General features: G+C 44.0%; 1 protein-coding gene across 1 annotated transcript in view; it reads right to left on the reverse strand.

Annotated features, from left to right (window-relative positions):
* LOC142289984 (transketolase-like) overlaps positions 1–14818 on the reverse strand; it is a 140871-nt gene extending 126053 nt beyond the window's left edge. The window contains exon 1 of the mRNA XM_075333928.1: positions 14609–14818. Coding sequence (XP_075190043.1) covers positions 14609–14715 — 107 coding nt within the window. The 5' untranslated portion in view covers positions 14716–14818. The remainder of the gene's footprint in view (positions 1–14608) is intronic.
* Between the last annotated feature and the right edge of the window lie 5684 nt (positions 14819–20502).

The raw sequence follows: 20502 nt of genomic DNA on the forward strand, positions 1-20502 counted from the left end.
GATAGATAGATAGATAGAGGGATAGATAGATAGAGGGATAGATAGATAGAGGGATAGATAGATAGAGGGATAGATAGATAGAGGGATAGATAGATAGAGGGATAGATAGATAGAGGGATAGATAGATAGAGGGATAGATAGATAGAGGGATAGATAGATAGAGGGATAGATAGATAGAGGGATAGATAGATAGAGGGATAGATAGATAGAGGGATAGATAGATAGAGGGATAGATAGATAGAGGAATAGATAGATAGAGGGATAGATAGAGGGATAGATAGAGGGATAGATAGAGGGATAGATAGAGGGATAGATAGAGGGATAGATAGAGGGATAGATAGAGGGATAGATAGAGGGATAGATAGAGGGATAGATAGAGGGATAGATAGAGGGATAGATAGAGGGATAGATAGAGGGATAGATAGAGGGATAGATAGAGGGATAGATAGAGGGATAGATAGAGGGATAGATAGAGGGATAGATAGAGGGATAGATAGAGGGATAGATAGAGGGATAGATAGATAGAGGGATAGATAGAGGGATAGATAGAGGGATAGATAGAGGGATAGATAGAGGGATAGATAGAGGAATAGATAGATAGAGGGATAGATAGATAGAGGGATAGATAGATAGAGGGATAGATAGATAGAGGGATAGATAGATAGATAGAGGGATAGATAGATGGATAGAGGGATAGATAGATAGAGGGATAGATAGATAGAGGGATAGATAGATAGAGGGATAGATAGATAGAGGGATAGATAGATAGAGTGAAAGATAGATAGAGGGATAGATAGATAGAGGGATAGATAGATAGAGGGCTAGATAGAGGGCTAGATAGAGGGCTAGATAGAGGGCTAGATAGAGGGCTAGATAGAGGGATAGATAGAGGGATAGATAGAGGGATAGATAGAGGGATAGATAGATAGAGGGATAGATAGAGGGATAGATAGATAGAGGGATAGATAGAGGGATAGATAGAGGGATAGATAGAGGGATAGATAGATAGAGGGATAGATAGATAGAGGGATAGATATATAGAGGGATAGATAGAGGGATAGATAGAGGGATAGATATATAGATAGATAATAGATAAATAGTGATAGATAATACATAATGGATAGATAGAGGTAATAGATAAATAAGAGATAATGGATAGATAAGATAGCTAGATAATGAATAGATAGATAATGGATAGAGGGATAGATAGATGGATAGATAGATAGAGGGATAGATAGATAGATAGATAGATAGATAGAGGGATAGATAGAGGGATAGATAGAGGGATAGATAGAGGGATAGATAGAGGGATAGATAGAGGGATAGATAGAGGGATAGATAGAGGGATAGATAGAGGGATAGATAGAGGGATAGATAGAGGGATAGATAGATAGATGGATAGAGGGATAGATAGAGGGATAGATAGATAGAGGGATAGATAGATAGAGGGATAGATAGAGGGATAGATAGAGGGATAGATAGAGGGATAGATAGAGGGATAGATAGAGGGATAGATAGAGGGATAGATAGAGGGATAGATAGAGGGATAGATAGAGGGATAGATAGATAGATGGATAGAGGGATAGATAGATAGAGGGATAGAGGGATAGATAGATGGAGGGATAGATAGATAGAGGGATAGATAGATAGAGGGATAGATAGATAGATAGATGGATAGATAGATAGAGGGATAGATAGATAGATAGATAGATAGAGGGATAGATAGATAGAGGGATAGATAGATAGAGGGATAGATAGATAGAGGGATAGATAGATAGAGGGATAGATAGATAGAGGGATAGATAGAGGGATAGATAGATAGAGGGATAGATAGATAGAGGGATAGATAGATAGATAGATAGATAGAGGGATAGATAGATAGAGGGATAGATAGATAGAGGGATAGATAGATAGAGGGATAGATAGATAGAGGGATAGATAGATAGAGGGATAGATAGATAGAGGGATAGATAGATAGAGGGATAGATAGATAGAGGGATAGATAGATAGAGGGATAGATAGATAGAGGGATAGATAGATAGAGGGATAGATAGATAGATAGATAGAGGGATAGATAGATAGAGGGATAGATAGAGGGATAGATAGATAGAGGGATAGATAGATAGAGGGATAGATAGATAGAGGGATAGATAGAGGGATAGATAGATAGAGGGATAGATAGATAGAGTGATAGATAGATAGAGGGATAGATATATAGAGGGATAGATAGATAATTCTATTTATCCATTATCTATCTATCTTAGCAAGTAACCTTTCGATCTACATTGTGTATGATTTTGCAGTAAGCGCCGTGTTCTTCACTTTCTCAACTATTATTTCCTAGGTTCTGGTTATTTCATCACTTCTTCTCTTTATACGACTCTTTCAAAACTGTTACCTCCGGTTTCAAGATAACTTCCCTCATCTTTGGCAGAATCTTACCTGCGCTCTCTGGAGAAGCCTCCAGAAATTACCCCATAGATACAATAAGTGTGAAATATCATGTGGCTTATACTTTACATACAAATATCCAGTAATGGGGCACATACAGCTTTGTTTTTATAAATGTCTGTATATTACGGAGTGCAGGCAGCTCAACACTGTGTATAATAGGGTCTCTGGTACGGGGGTCCGGTACAGGGGGTCTTATGGCTGTCACAACGTCAGTCTATAGTAATTCTGCAGCATCTTTTGTTATATTTCTGCATTGTTCCTCCTAGAAATGGATGAATAAATGGTTACTATTTCCCTATTCCGGGGGGACTCTCCATACTAATCTCTGATTGGACACTGTTTTTCTGTGCAGGGACACGCCTCCACTGGTAACACCCAGTTGTCAATTTATTTATATAAATAAGCTAATAAATAAAAACCACCAATAAGTTGTAAGTAGCCGATAACCATTTTACAGTTCCTGCCCTATTACAAGACATGAGGCTGCATCTTATTCTGACTCTTCAGATAAAATGGATATTTCCGAGCACAAACGCGAGCGCAGCGGCTCCAGAGCAGAGGGGGCCGCTGGTGACGGATGGGGACGAGCACTGGAGGGATTCCGCGGATCTGGCATGTTGGCGGAGGATTAGCTGATGTGTTTGGTCAGGAGGCTCGGAGAGAGCGGGAGCCTCGGGACATTTGGTGCATCAAGGGCATCTTGTGTTTTTGTTATTCATTCGTTCTGACTTTGCTTTTCTGTGTGAAAAAAAGCAGAAATTATTGTGCTCCGAGCCAGAAATCAGCCAAAATGTCAGCCCGAGACACTGGAAAACTCACAATCCATTATATCAGGAAGATAAAAGGTGTTAGATCACATCTTCCAGGTGAAAAAACAAAAGTCTGCACCGCGGGAGGCTTTACTGTACTCATCCGCTCCTGAACGTGTAAGGCTATGTGCACACAGTGCGTTTTTCGCGGCGTTTTTGCGCGTTTTTCGGATGCGTTTTTGGCCTCAAAACTGCAGGACTTTGCTTCCCCAGCAAAGTCTATGAGTTTTCATTTTTGCTGTCCGCACACAACTGTTTTTTTTCAGCTGCGTTTTTGTGGTGCCACAAAAACGCAGCATGTCAATTATTCCCGCGTTTTTCACTGCGCTTTTCATCCATTGAGTTCAATGGGATGTTGAAAGACGCAATGAGAAACGTAAATAGCTGCGTTTTGGTGCGTTTTTAAGACCAAAAACGCAGCTATAAACGCAGGAGGTGGGTAGTAAAGTGACGTGTACAGGAAGATGATTCCTTCTGTCAGTATATACAGAAGCGTGAATCCTCCCAGTACCGTCACCGCCGCTTCCACCTCCCGTCCTGGGCATGTATGCTGCCGTGCGGCGCCATGTCTGGGCGGGAGGTGGAAGCGGCTGCGAAAACAAAAGTGAACAGTAGAAAAAAAAAAAAAAGTTATACTCACCTGTCTGCAGACTCCCGGTGCCATGCCCGCTCCCATCTCCTCTCACGGTATCGCCACCCCCGCTCCGGCTGTGTGCAGACGGCCGGGAAACCTCCGATGGATGCAGGACCTGGCGATGGATCACCTGATGCAGTCACCTGACGCATCAGCTGATCGTAAGTATCGCGGTGATGCGGGCGCCCGGCCGGTATCAGCGGATGCGTCAGGAGACTTCATCCCTAATTACCGGCAGCTCCTGCAGTGATGGGCCAGGATCAGACTCCACTGCAGGAGCTGCCGGTAATCAGCACATAAGTGAGTATTTTATTTTTTTTTTTTCTACTGATGCATCAGCTGATTGTATAATCGGCTTTTATACAATCAGCTGATGTGTGATGGGATTCAGGCACTTGATCCTGACACATCATCTGATCGCTTTGCCTTCCAGCAAACCGATCAGATGATATTGGATCCGGATTGGACGGCGCGGGACCCTGACCCAGGATTACTGCGGAGGGGGGGTTCTTTATTTCAATAAAGATGGAGTCACTAATTGTGTTGTGTTTTATTTCTAATAAAAATATTTTTCTGTGTGTTGTGTTTTTTTTTTTTATCTTTACTAGAAATTCATGGTGGCCATGTCTAATATTGGCGTGACACCATGAATTTCGGGCTTAGGGCCAGCTATACAGCTAGCCCTAACCCCATTATTACCCAGCGAGCCACCCGGCATCAGGGCAGCTGGAAGAGTTGGATACAGCGCCAGAAGATGGCGCTTCTATGAAAGCGCCATTTTCTGGGGTGGCTGCGGGACTGCAATTCACAGCGGAGGTGCCCAGAAAGCATGGGCACCCTGCACTGTGGATTCCAATCCCCAGCTGCCTAGTTGTACCCGGCTGGACTCAAAAATTGGGCGAAGCTCACGTCATTTTTTTTTTAAATTATTTCATGAAATTCATGAAATAATTTAAAAAAAAAAAAAAAGGGCTTCCCTATATTTTTGGTTCCCAGCCGGGTACAAAATAGGCAGCTGGGGGTTGGGGGCAGCCCGTACCTGCCTGCTGTACCCGGCTAGCATACAAAAATATGGCGAAGCCCACGTCATTTTTTTTGTTTGGGAGGGCAAAGAAATCCTGCATACAGTCCTGGAAGGAGGATGCTGAGCCTTGTAGTTCGACAACTGCTGTCTGCTCTCCTGCATACACTATTGGATGGAGGATGCTGAGCCTTGTAGTTCTGCAGCTGTCTGCTCTTCTGCATACACTAGTGGAGAATGAAGAACACATTGAAGAAGGAAATGACATCAGACTTTTTTTTTTTTGTTCACTGATAAAAAACGCATAAGGACGCAGTGAGCAAAAACGCAGCAAAACGCAGCAAAAAACCGCACCAAATCGCGGCAAAACGCATGCGTTTTTTGCCGCGTTTTTTCGACGCAGGTGCGTTTTTGTGCATTTTTAGCGGCCAAAAACGCACAAAAACGCAGCGTCAAAAATACGCAGTGTGCGCACATAGCCTAAATGTCACTTAAATGTTTTATTTCATAAATTAATAGTGCACATAAAAATAAGAAAGTTTGCAATGTATCTTATCAGAGAAATCTGCTTCATTCTTTTTCTGAACTGATTTTTCATTCTCAAATCTGAAATAAAATCTGTATTCAGTGAAGTGTTTCCCACTATGGAGCTAGGAGATGACAGTTGGTGCTTTTAAGATTCTATGGAGGAGAAAGGCGGAGGCCAACACTGACATTCTACTACAGGACTGATACAGGACTCCATAGAACTTCATAAGCACCAACTGAAGACACATTTTACCAGTGAAATGAGAGCACAGGAGGAGAAAAAGACAGATAAGATAAGATAAAGTTTCTTATTTTCAAGCACACTTGATTTATGGGGAAAAAAATAAATCTAAAAGATGGTTCCCATGAGGACTTACAGCACGCGTTCTCTCAATATTTAGCTAAGCTTATAAAATACTCATTTTTATATCAGCAATGTGCAGCCATAAGTTAATATACCAGTGTGATCAGGTCCAAGAGATCCAATTGTGAAATCTGGTGACAAATCCACTTCAGCTAATACAGTGGAGTTCCCCTTTAAAGAAGGTTGTGAAGTGTTCATGATTACAGACGCTTCTTGTGCTTTTAAAGTTTAAACAGGACGTCAGATCCAAAAAAGACCGTTTTTAATTGACAAAACGGCCGTGTGAACCCATTGTAATAGGGATAAGCCGAAATTCCAGCCACGGCCAGTGGACCTATGAGGGGCTCTTCACCATAGTTTTTTTTAGAATTTTTTTTTTTTTTTTTTTTTTTTTTTACTATGGGAGGTGATGGAAAAGGGGCATTAAAATAAAAAAATAGCATGTGCCAGGATCACAGTTCCCAGCACAATGCTGCTGTATTCACTCATCATGAACAGGTTTTAAGGAGTCCTGGTAAAGAGGCGCGTGATTCTTAGGCTGTGTCCGCACTTTGCGTTTTCATCTGCGTTTCAGCTGCGTTTCAAACTGCAGCGTTTTCATGCCAAAAGGCATGCGTTTTGATTTTCAAGCAAAGTCTATGGCAAATGGGGATTTCTAGTCCGCACTTTGCAGTTCAAAACGCGGCGTTTAATTTGCATATTTTTGGGCAAAAACTCTGCGTTCAAAGAAGCAGCATGTCAATTGTTTTTGCCATTTGGGCTGCGTTTTGCTAACATTGAAGTCAATGAGAAGTTGCAAAAAGCAACAAACATCAAAATTCCAGCGTTTTACCTGCTTTAGCTGCAGAAAACATGCGTTTATGGCATCACAATACTGGAATGATATGTCCCTTTACACACACACATAGTCCGACTATTAAATTAATGAAAAAAAAATAATTTATTGGTTTTTTAGCCATACATAGTATAAATCCACTATAATTATATTAAATATATCTATTTGTTATGGTTTAATAAATTATATGTTTTCTTTTTTTTCCCCTTTTTTCATAGTATTTGTATGTTAAAACTTTATTTAGTAGTGTCTTTGTAATCAAAACGCATCTGACGTTAAGCAATGGAAAAGCATGTAAAAAGCGCTAAAAACGCAGCTAAAACGCAGTAAATACTCACACCTATTTATTGCGTTATGATGGTCAAAAGCAACTTTGGCAAAAGCAATTTCTGCCAAAATATGCGTTTACAACTGCAACTAGGACGACGCAAAGTGCGGACATAGCCTTAGGAATTATCCAAACTTTTGTTAATGCTCAGTCCAAATTCAGACATCCACGATCCATGGTCCACGTACAGACCAAGTTTTCCAGACAGATCGCAGGTCTCCTGCCATCCACCTGCGGATACGATGCTGCCGTGCACAGTGATCGGTGGTCTGCCCTGAAGTCATGGTCCATCCTCATATAGCAATATACAGGTGCCCACATTCTAACAGGCTATATGGCCTAGAGATACAAAATATCATATGCTATGTGCACTTAGACATATAGGACCCTATTCACCAAAACAGATGCATCTGCCCTCCTCTCCCTCACCCATATGTGTTTCCTGGAACAGCACTGGAGATCTGACCCTGTGATACAATGCGCAGTGTCAGTGCGCGGCTTGTATACCATGCGCAGTGTCAGTGCGCGGCTTGTATACCATGCGCAGTGTCAGTGCGCGGCTTGTATACCATGCGCAGTGTCAGTGCGCGGCTTGTATACCATGCGCCGTGTCAGTGCGCGGCTTGTATACCATGCGCCGTGTCAGTGCGCGGCTTGTATACCATGCGCAGTGTCAGTGCGCAGCTTGTATACCATGCGCCGTGTCAGTGCGCAGCTTGTATACCATGCGCCGTGTCAGTGCGCAGCTTGTATACCATGCGCCGTGTCAGTGCGCGGCTTGTATACCATGCGCCGTGTCAGTGCGCGGCTTGTATACCATGCGCCGTGTCAGTGCGCGGCTTGTATACCATGCGCCGTGTCAGTGCGCGGCTTGTATACCATGCGCCGTGTCAGTGCGCGGCTTGTATACCATGCGCCGTGTCAGTGCGCGGCTTGTATACCATGCGCCGTGTCAGTGCGCGGCTTGTATACCATGCGCCGTGTCAGTGCGCGGCTTGTATACCATGCGCCGTGTCAGTGCGCGGCTTGTATACCATGCGCCGTGTCAGTGCGCGGCTTGTATACCATGCGCCGTGTCAGTGCGCGGCTTGTATACCATGCGCCGTGTCAGTGCGCGGCTTGTATACCATGCGCCGTGTCAGTGCGCGGCTTGTATACCATGCGCCGTGTCAGTGCGCGGCTTGTATACCATGCGCCGTGTCAGTGCGCGGCTTGTATACCATGCGCAGTGTCAGTGCGCGGCTTGTATACCATGCGCAGTGTCAGTGCGCGGCTTGTATACCATGCGCAGTGTCAGTGCGCGGCTTGTATACCATGCGCAGTGTCAGTGCGCGGCTTGTATACCATGCGCAGTGTCAGTGCGCAGCTTGTATACCATGCGCAGTGTCAGTGCGCAGCTTGTATACCATGCGCAGTGTCAGTGCGCAGCTTGTATACCATGCGCAGTGTCAGTGCTCAGCTTGTATACCATGCGCAGTGTCAGTGCTCAGCTTGTATACCATGCGCAGTGTCAGTGCTCAGCTTGTATACCATGCGCAGTGTCAGTGCGCAGCTTGTATACCATGCGCCGTGTCAGTGCGCAGCTTGTATACCATGCACAGCGTCAGTGCGCAGCTTGTATACCATGCACAGCGTCAGTGCGCAGCTTGTATACAATGCACAGCGTCAGTGCGCAGCTTGTATACAATGCACAGCGTCAGTGCGCAGCTTGTATACAATGCACAGCGTCAGTGCGCAGCTTGTATACAATGCACAGCGTCAGTGCGCAGCTTGTATACAATGCACAGCGTCAGTGCGCAGCTTGTATACAATGCACAGCGTCAGTGCGCAGCTTGTATACAATGCACAGCGTCAGTGCGCAGCTTGTATACAATGCACAGCGTCAGTGCGCAGCTTGTATACAATGCACAGCGTCAGTGCGCAGCTTGTATACCATGCGCAGCGTCAGTGCGCAGCTTGTATACAATGCGCAGAGTCAGTGCGCAGCTTGTATAAGTGTAAAGAACTCTACACAGTCATTAATGTGTAAACCGCTGGAAACAAAAGTGAGTACACCCCTAAGTGAAAATGGCCAAATTGTGCCCAATTAGCCATTTTCCATCCCCGGTGTCATGTGACTCAGTGTTACAAGGTCTCAGGTGTGGGCAGGGGGGCCGGTGTGTTACATTCGGTGTTATTGCTCACACACACACACATTCTCTCATACTGGTCACTGGAAGCTTAGCATGGCTCCTCATGGCAAAGATTATCTGAGGATCTGAAACGAAGAATTGTTTCTCTAAATAAAGATGGCTGAGGCTATGAGAAGATTGTCACCACCCTGAACCTGAGCTGCAGCATAACTGTTGTCCCAGAAGGAAGCCTCTTCTAAAGACGATGCACAAGAAAGCTGCAGCTTGCTGAAGAGAAGCAGACTAATCGTTTACTGGAACTATCCTGTGATGAGACCAAGATAAACTTATTTGGTTCACATGGTGTCAGCGTGCGTGGTGGCAACAGGTGAGGAGGAGAAAGACAAGTGTGTCCTGCCTACAGTCTGGCATGGTGGTGGAGGCTGCATAAGTGCTGCCGGCTGTGGGGGCTATAGGTCAACAAGGGAACCATGAATGCCAACATGTCCTGTGACATTGAAGCAGAGCAGGATCCCCTCCCTTCATATTCCAACATTATAACGACCCAAAACTTCCAAGACCACCACTGCCTCGCTACAGAAACTGAGGGTAAAGATTGCTGGACCGGCCGACCTTCTCCAGACCTAAACGCTATGGAGCATCTGTGGAGCCTGCTCACATGGACGGTGAAGGAGCTCAAGGTGTGCAACATCCACCAGATCTGTGATATCATCATGTAGGATGGAAGAAGATCCAGCAGCTCCTGTGAAGATCTAGTAACCTCCAGGCCCAAGAGTGTTAAGGCCATGCTGGAAAACAATGGCTGCCCCACAAAATGTTCACACCAAGGGGCCAATTTGGCAATTTCCACTTAGGGGGTGTACTAACTTTTGTTGCCAGCAGTTTACACATTCGTAGCTTTATGTTGAGTTATTTACACTGTTATACAAGCTGTGCACTGACACTGCACATTGTATACAAGCTGCACACTGACACTGTACATTGTATCACAGGGTCAGAGCTTCAGTCTTGTCCCTTGGGAATATAAAATATTGCGAAAAATGTGAGGGATGTACTCATTTTAGTGATATAGTTTATATATTTTATTCCACACAAAAAACAAAAAAAAGAGAAAAAGCACAAGTCCAATATAGCACGTTATGCTCTTCCATTAGCTGTAGCCTATACAGCTCTTAGCCCCTTCCTATAATAATGTCCCCCATCCTGAATTCTTCCTATAATAATGTCCCCCATCATGAGCCCCTTCCTATAATAATGTCCCCCATCATGAGCCCCTTCCTATAATAATGTCCTCCTTCCTATAATAATGTCCTCCATCTTGTATTGGATTTTTTTTTCACAATTATTTAAGGTTTTACACTTCTTTTCTATTGATTGTGCATGTATGGCGGTGAGTACATGTGCACCGCTCGGTGATATTAGCACACCGTTGTCAGTACGCCCTTCCTCCCACGCCCGCGGCACTCCTTTTTCTGAGATAGTGAATTACCTAAGTCACTGGTTTTCCTTTCTTACACAAGAACGGTTTTATATAGAGCGGGAGGTTGTTAAATTCTACATTATTTCCTGGTCACCATTCACATTGCCTTATATCCAGGTCAGATAATGATGCACATGTCACTATGAGGAAACGCATTACATCTTACTCCATTAATCCAGCTTCCTTATTCTCACATTTGGACACAATTATGTGTTGAGTAATTGCATTCTGAGCAATTGCCTAACAGTGAATAGGATTCCATCAAGAAACTCACTCAAAAGGGCAAGAACTCAAATATAAAACTTTTAAAGCATCTTCCCTTTTTCAAATTATAAATAGACCCCGATCTGAAATGCCTGAAATTTAGGGAGAAAAGGAAAAATTAAGGAAATTGTCCACTTTTGGGGATTTTTTTTTTTTTTTTTAGTTAAATATATGCATATGGGATTAAAAAAAAATATTTTTGCAATTGAGAATCAGATATTTTTACCCAACTTGTCTTCTATAGACTCTGCTGCACGATGCATTGATGGCTGCAATACGAATTAACTGAGAATCCATCAGTCAGCTCACTATAATGGTGTAATAGATACATAGTAACTTCTGTCCTATTCTAGACTCCGACACGCTGATTTTTGACTACATATGACTATACATTGAGAGTGAGAGTGTGAGAGTGTAACCAACTGTGGATAGCCTTTTTTAGGTACTCTTAACGAGTGATAAGCGGGCACTACCATGCTCAGGTGCTCAGTACTGGTAACTAGTGATGAGCGGGCACTACCATGCTCAGGTGCTCGGTACTGGTAACTAGTGATAAGCGGGCACTACCATGCTCAGGTGCTCAGTACTGGTAACTAGTGATGAGCGGGCACTACCATGCTCAGGTGCTCGGTACTGGTAACTAGTGATGAGCGGGCACTACCATGCTCAGGTGCTCAGTACTGGTGACTAGTGATGAGCGGGCACTACCATGCTCGAGTGCTCAGTACTCGTAACTAGTGATGAGCGGGCACTACCATGCTCAGTACTCGTAACTAGTGATGAGCGGGCACTACCATGCTCAGGTGCTCTGTACTGGTAACTAGTGATGAGCGGGCACTACCATGCTCAGGTGCTCAGTACTGGTAACTAGTGATGAGCGGGCATATTAGTTTAGAGTACTGAGCACCCGAGCATGGTAGTGCCCGCTCATCACTAGTTACCAGTACTGAGCACCTGAGCATGGTAGTGCCCGCTCATCACTAGTTACCAGTACTGAGCACCCGAGCATGGTAGTGCCCGCTCATCACTAGTTACCAGTACTGAGCCCCCGAGCATGGTAGTGCCCGCTCATCACTAGTTACCAGTACTGAGCACCTGAGCATGGTAGTGCCCGCTCATCACTAGTTACCAGTACTGAGCACCCGAGCATGGTAGTGCCCGCTCATCACTAGTTACCAGTACTGAGCACCCGAGCATGGTAGTGCCCGCTCATCACTAGTTACCAGTACTGAGCCCCCGAGCATGGTAGTGCCCGCTCATCACTAGTTACCAGTACAGAGCACTTGAGCATGGTAGTGTCCGCTCATCACTAGTTACGAGTACTGAGCACCCGAGCATGGTAGTGCCCGCTCATCACTAGTTACCAGTACAGAGCACTTGAGCATGGTAGTGTCCGCTCATCACTAGTTACGAGTACTGAGCACCCGAGCATGGTAGTGCCCGCTCATCACTAGTTACCAGTACTAAGCACCTGAGCATGGTAGTGCTCGCTCATCACTAGTTACCAGTACTGAGCACCCGAGCATGGTAGTGCCCACTCATCACTAGTTACCAGTACAGAGCACCCGAGCATGGTAGTGCCCGCTCATCACTAGTTACCAGTACTGAGTACCTGAGCATGGTAGTGCCCGCTCATCACTAGTTACCAGTACAGAGCACCCGAGCATGGTAGTGCCCACTCATCACTAGTTACCAGTACAGAGCACTTGAGCATGGTAGTGCCCGCTCATCACTAGTTACCAGTACTAAGCACCTGAGCATGGTGGTGCCCGCTCATCACTAGTTACCAGTACTGAGTACCTGAGCATGGTAGTGCCCGCTCATCACTAGTTACCAGTACTGAGCACCCGAGCATGGTAGTGCCCGCTCATCACTAGTTACCAGTACTGAGCACCCGAGCATGGTAGTGCCCGCTCATCACTAGTTACCAGTACTGAGCACCCGAGCATGGTAGTGCCCGCTCATCACTAGTTACCAGTACTGAGCACCCGAGCATGGTAGTGCCCGCTCATCAGCCCGTCCATGGCAGTCTTCAAGAAGAACAAAAAGGGAGTGGTGATAAATAATAAATCAGATGTGGAATACATGTGTGAAAAATCACCAGAATTGGGGAAAGTGGGGCAGAAATGTGGGTCCTGGTGCAGAAGAAACAAATGTCTCCTGTGCGTAGTCAGCCTCTGTGCAGCCTCCAGATATCTCTGCATTTACCTATAGTATCTGAGTATCTAGGACCGGTATATAGGAGATGCATCTAGCCCGGGTATCTGATGCATCTAGCCCGGGTATCTGATGCATCTAGCCCGGGTATCTGATGCATCTAGCCCGGGTATCTGATGCATCTAGCCCGGGTATCTGATGCATCTAGCCCGGGTATCTGATGCATCTAGCCCAGGTATCTGATGCATCTAGCCCAGGTATCTGATGCATCTAGCCCAGGTATCTGATGCATCTAGCCCAGGTATCTGATGCATCTAGCCCGGGTATCTGATGCATCTAGCCCGGGTATCTGATGCATCTAGCCCGGGTATCTGATGCATCTAGCCCGGGTATCTGATGCATCTAGCCCGGGTATCTGATGCATCTAGCCCGGGTATCTGATGCATCTAGCCCGGGTATCTGATGCATCTAGCCCGGGTATCTGATGCATCTAGCCCGGGTATCTGATGCATCTAGCCCGGGTATCTGATGTATCTAGCCCGGGTATCTGATGCATCTAGCCCAGGTATCTGATGTATCTAGCCCAGGTATCTGATGTATCTAGCCCAGGTATCTGATGTATCTAGCCCGGGTATCTGATGTATCTAGCACAGGTATCTGATGTATCTAGCACAGGTATCTGATGTATCTAGCCCGGGTATCTGATGCATCTAGCCCGGGTATCTGATGCATCTAGCCCGGGTATCTGATGCATCTAGCCCGGGTATCTGATGCATCTAGCCCGGGTATCTGATGCATCTAGCCCGGGTATCTGATGTATCTAGCCCAGGTATCTGATGCATCTAGCCCAGGTATCTGATGCATCTAGCCCAGGTATCTGATGCATCTATCAGGTGTATCTAGCCCGGGTATCTGATGCATCTATCAGGTGTATCTAGCCCGGGTATCTGATGCATCTATCAGGTGTATCTAGCCCGGGTATCTGATGCATCTATCAGGTGTATCTAGCCCGGGTATCTGATGCATCTATCAGGTATATCTAGCCCGGGTATCTGATGTATCTATCAGGTGTATCTAGCCCGGGTATCTGATGTATCTATCAGGTATATCTAGGACAGTTCTCTGTATCTATCAGGTGTATCTAGGACAGTTCTCTGTATCTATCAGGTGTATCTAGGACAGTTCTCTGTATCTATCAGGTGTATCTAGGACAGTTCTCTGTATCTATCAGGTGTATCTAGGACAGTTCTCTGTATCTATCAGGTGTATCTAGGACAGTTCTCTGTATCTATCAGGTGTATCTAGGACAGTTCTCTGTATCTATCAGGTGTATCTAGGACAGTTCTCTGTATCTATCAGGTGTATCTAGGACAGTTCTCTGTATCTATCAGGTGTATCTAGGACAGTTCTCTGTATCTATCAGGTGTATCTAGGACAGTTCTCTGTATCTATCAGGTGTATCTAGGACAGTGCTCTGTATCTATCAGGTGTATCTAGGACAGTGCTCTGTATCTATCAGGTGTATCTAGGGCTCTGTGGAGCACATGGCCGCACCTGTGCAGGGTATATACAGCGGCGCGCAGGTGCCGGCCCATCACTCACCCGGAGCCGGCCGCAGTGGTGGCCCTGATGGACTGGATCCGCAGCCGGTTGGCCGTGTCCTTCAGCGCCTGCAGCTTCTGCTGGTCGGGCTTGTGATAATCCGCCATGGTAAAGCTGCAGCTGCGGGGATTAGTGAGGAGCGTGCGGCACCGACAGCTGCAGACACCCGGGGAGCGCGCACCCGCGGCCGGTATAGGCAGAGGGCGGCACCGGGGGGGCGGGGCGGGGGAGGAGGACACAGAGGGCACCGTCACCGAGGGGAAGTGCGGGGAGGAGCGGGGCCGGAGCTTCCTAGTATATGGTGTATACAGTATATAGATATAGCTAAACACAGGATATACACTACAGGAGGACATTATATAGCTATACACAGTATACACTACAGGAGGACATTATATAGCTATACACAGTATACACTACAGGAGGACATTATATAGCTATACACAGTATACACTACAGGAGGACATTATATAGCTATACACAGTATACACTACAGGAGGACATTATATAGCTATACACAGTATACACTACAGGAGGACATTATATAGCTATACACAGTATACACTACAGGAGGACATTATATAGCTATACACAGTATACACTACAGGGAGACATATATAGCTATACACAGTATATACACTACAGGAGGACATTATATAAATATACACAGTATACACTACAGGGAGACATATATAGCTATACACAGTATATACACAGTATATACACTACAGGAGGACATTATATAGCTATACACAGTATATACACTACAGGAGGACATTCTATAGCTATACACAGTATACACTACAGGAGGGCATTCTATAGCTATACACAGTATACACTACAGGAGGACATTCTATAGAGATATAGCTATATACACTACAGGGAGACATAGCAATATACAGGGGGAAATGACACAGATATAGCTGTATACAGTATATACTACAGCAGGATATTAGATATAGCTATATACAGTTTGCACTACAGGAGGACCTTGTATCGCTATATACAGAATATACACTACAGGAGGACATTATATAGCTATACACAGTATACACTACAGGGAGGCGTTATATAGAGATATAGCTATATACTACAGGGAGACATAGCAACATACAGTATATACTACAGTGGGACATGATATAGCTGTATACAGTATATACTACAGAAGGACATTAGATATAGCTATATACAGTATATACTACAGGAGGACATTCTATTGCTATACACCGTAAACTCTACATGGAGATATTATAAAGATATAGCTATATACTATAGGGAGACATTATATATAGCAATATACAGAATATACTACAGGGAGACATGATATAGATATAGCTGTACACAGTATATACTACAGAAGGATATTTAGATTTAGCTATATACATTATACACTACAGGAGGACATTATATAGCTATATACAGTATACACTTCAGGGAGACAGATATAGCTATATACAGTATACACTACAGGAGGACATTATATAGCTATACACAGTATACACTACAGGGATACATTATATACCGTAGATATAGCTATATACTACAGGGAGACAAATCTAGCTATATACAGTATACTATAGGGGGACATTATATGGATATAGCTATACACAGTGTATATACTACAGAGAAACATTATATAGATCAGCTATACACAGTACATATATCTGTGTATAGTTATATAATGTCCCCCTGTAGTATATACTGTGTATAGTTATATACACAGTACATAATACAGGGGGACATTATATAGCTATACACAATATATACTACAGGGGGACATTATATACATATAGCTATATACTACAGTTGTATCTGATATAGCTATATACAGTATATACTACTAGGGGACCGAATAGAGATGTATACAGTTTAGACTACAGGGGGAAATTATATACTACATGGGTACCTTATATAGCTATAGACTTTACATACTACATTGGGGCCTTATATAGCTATAGACCGTACATACTACAGGGGGACCTTTTATAGATCGTTTATACTACAGAGGTACCCTATACAGTGCTGGCCAAAAGTATTGGCACCCCTGCAATTCTGTCAGACAATACTCAGTTTCTTCCTGAAAATGATTGCAATCACAAATTCTTTGGTATTATCTTCATTTAATTTGTCTTCAATGAAAAAACACAAAAGAGAATTAAAACAAAAATCAAATCATTGATCATTTCACACAAAACTCCAAAAATAGGCCAGACAAAAGTATTGGCACCCTTAGCCTAATACTCGGTTGCACAACCTTTAGCCAAAATAACTGCGCACAACCACTTGCGGTACCATCAATGAGTTCCTTACAATGCTCTGCAGGAATTTTAGACCATTCTTCTTTGGCAAACTGCTCCAGGTCCCTGAGATGTGAAGGGGGCCTTCTCCAAACTGCCATTTTGAGATCTCTCCACAGGTCTTCTATGGGGTTCAGGTCTGGACTCATTGCTGGCCACTTTAGTAGTCTCCAGTGCTTTCTATCAAACCATTTTCTAGTCCTTTTTGAAGTGTCTTTTGGGTCATTGTCCTGCTGGAAGACCCATGACCTCTGAGGGAGACCCAGCTTTCTCACACTGGGCCCTACATTATGCTGCAAAATTTGCTGGTAGTCTTCAGACTTCATAATGCCATGCACACGTGTGGTCAAGCAGTCCAGTGCCAGAGGCAGCAAAGCAACCCCAAAACATCAGGGAACCTCCGCCATGTTTGACTCTAGGGACCGTGTTCTTTTCTTTCAATGCCTCTTTTTTTTCCTGTAAACTCTATGTTGATGGCTTTTCCCAAAAAGCTCTACTTTTGTCTCATCTGACCAGAGAACATTCTTCCAAAACGTTTTAGGCTTTCTCAGGCAAGTTTTGGCAAACTCCAGCCTGGCTTTTTTATGTCTCGGGGTAAGAAGTGGGGTCTTCCTGGGTATCCTACCATACAGTCCCTTTTCATTCAGACGCCGGCGGATAGTATGGGTTGATACGGTTGTACCCTCGGACTGCAGGGCAGCTTGAACTTGTTTGGATGTTAGTCGAGGTTCTTTATCCACCATCCGCACAATCTTGCGGTGAAATCTCTCTTCAGTTTTTCTTTTCCTTCCACATCTAGGGAGGTTAGCCACAGTGCCATGGGCTTTACACTTCTTGATGACGCTGCGCACCGTAGACACAGGAACTTTCAGGTCTGTGGAGATGGACTTGTAGCCTTGAGATTGCTCATGCTTCCTCACTATTTGGATTCTCAAGTCCTCAGACAGTTCTTTGGTCTTCTTTCTTTTCTCCATGCTCAATGTGGTGCACACAAGGACACAGGACAGAGGTTGAGTCAACTTTAATCCATGTCACCTGCTGCAAGTGTGATTTATTATTGCCAGCCCCTGTTAGGTGCCACAGGTAAGTTACAGGGGCTGTTATTACACAAATTACAGAAGCAGCACAGGATTATTCACACAGTGCCAATACTTTTGTCCACCCCCTTTTTTATGTTTGGTGTGGAATTATATCCAATTTGGCTTTATGACAATTTTTTTTTTTTCATTGAAGACAAATGAAATGAAGATAATATCAAAGAATTTGTGATTGCCATCATTTTCAGGAAGAAACGGAGTATTCTCTGACAGAATTGCAGGGGTGCCAATACTTTTGGTCAGCACTGTAGCTATATTCGTATATACTACAGGGGGGACTTTGTAAATATATACAGTACAAATTACAGGGGGACAAGCTAGCCAACCATTCACAGACAATCCAATTCTGTACCTTTCAGGGGCCCCTGTACGGAACATGTTTAGCAGGCATAGCTGCCCACAGTGAGTCATTGATGTCGGGATAGCTGCTATTTAAAGAGGGTCTTCTCTCCACAAAGCCACCCCTTTAAGAGAAGGGTCATTTCTCACTCTCATAATTGGTGGTAGTTTTGGTTATTTTGGGCTGGGTGTACGCTTGGAGTTTTTGAGGGGAATGCAGTTGGACGGGTTTTCAGGATGCGGAATACTGTAGGTGATACTTTCTTAGTGGATCCACAAATGTTGCCGGTCCCATTGTGCCACGGTCCTCACTAGGAGCCACAACATTATCCACGGCTGCAGAAATGCAATCCTTTAGGTTTTCAATGTAGATATCAATGACTTATAATAAATCTTTCTAAAGTCAGTAGTAAATGTGCTGCATATTTCTCCATAATGAAGAATAATCTGCAGAGTCATCCTACATGGCACAATCCTGATCCTGCAGTGTTAGGCTGCACATTGCTTCCATTAGTGAGACATGCGGAGATACAGAAACTAGGAAAAATTACACAATTTGGCCAAAGCTAAAACCAATGATACTTGTAGTCAAATATACAAAATATGTAACCTATAAAGAAAGGTGACTCATACATAAATAATAAACATATAGCGTTATTATTACCTTATAGAATAGGCATGGAGAAAGTCTTCTGAATATCACCCAAGAAATGAGGGGTTGTGTTTACATTTAGCCAATATTTAATTAAAAAAAAAAAATGGCTCAAAATACAGCAATGGATATAATGTAACAGCAAATTAAATCGATACATGATGGTAGAATATGGGGACGACTTGCCTAAATACAGTGAAGGGTCTTAATATATAAATTGTATTCTTCAATATCACAATGTCACCACTAACAGGCGGCAAAAAGGGGCTTGATGCATAAAATAGGTCATAAAAAAAAAAAAATAAATACTCAAATTGGTGCGATATGGAAATATCCAATCAAGTGCAAAAGGAGTGCTACATACAACGCATCAGGAAGCGCTCATCTGTTACCGGCTTATGCAGGAGATATAGCCAATTATAGCATAATATGTAGCATATTATATGTAGCACCACTTTTGCACTTAATTGGATATTTGCATATAGTATTATATGTAAATATTTTTCATGAACTACCATTTGATGCACGAAGCACTTTGTTCCCTATAGATCTATGGTAGGAGTCTTTATAGATTGCATAGATTATACTATGCAAATGTTGTCCAAAAAGTATGTCTATTAAAAGCAGAAAAAGCATTTTTAATATTGAGCAACTGACACTGGCCGTTATGAACACCATATGGCAGCATGATCCCTACAAGTCACCTGCTAGATGCCACTGGGGGACAAGCATCTAGAAAAAAAGGGAATATCTACATCCAAAAATCTGTGTCGTCATATGTAAATCTGGGGTAGAGCTGAGCAAAAAGATTTGCAGGACCCTGGTTCAGTGCACAGGGGTATTTTGTGGGTGCACGGCCAGAGCTCGGTGAAACTTTGAGCTACCGGGACGGCCGAGGTGACATCACTGCTGGACCGGGATGTATACATGACATCACACTGGGAGAGGCGCCAAAGATGCCAGCGGGCGCTAGAGGGTCGTACAGCTCTGGTCCAATAGCCACAGATTACTTACTTGGTGCTGGATCAGGGTCCTGTGAAAGTTTTTGCTCAACTCCGATCCTATGCAAGACTGGCCCCCAAGAAAGGGCGGGGAGGACTGCGGGGCGCTAGATGTGCAGGGCAACATTTCACTATACCGACTGGTCTATTACACAAGTCAAGCTTATTACGCCATGTATACAGGTGGTATCTTCAGAGTAGGAGGAGAAAAAGGGGTTAATCCCAATCAATATTCTGGTCCTGAGGAAGAGGTTTTACACCTCGAAACGCATAGACCTATGGAATAAAAGATTAATTTATCAACATTTCTACATCTTATTTGGCGGATTGCGCAGGATTAACCCCTTTTTGTTCTCCTACTCTGAAGACCTCTCCACGTGGGGCGCGGCAGCCGCCATCTTCTCATGCTATCTATGGTGGTTGTGACCCTTCACAACCACGGTCGGTGAGTGTATAATTTTATATACTAACCTGTTTATCTGGTAAAACCCTATTAGCGCTTCTGTTT

The sequence above is a fragment of the Anomaloglossus baeobatrachus genome, chromosome 2 (genome assembly GCF_048569485.1).
Source record: "Anomaloglossus baeobatrachus isolate aAnoBae1 chromosome 2, aAnoBae1.hap1, whole genome shotgun sequence".
NCBI classification, from domain to species: domain Eukaryota; kingdom Metazoa; phylum Chordata; class Amphibia; order Anura; family Aromobatidae; genus Anomaloglossus; species Anomaloglossus baeobatrachus.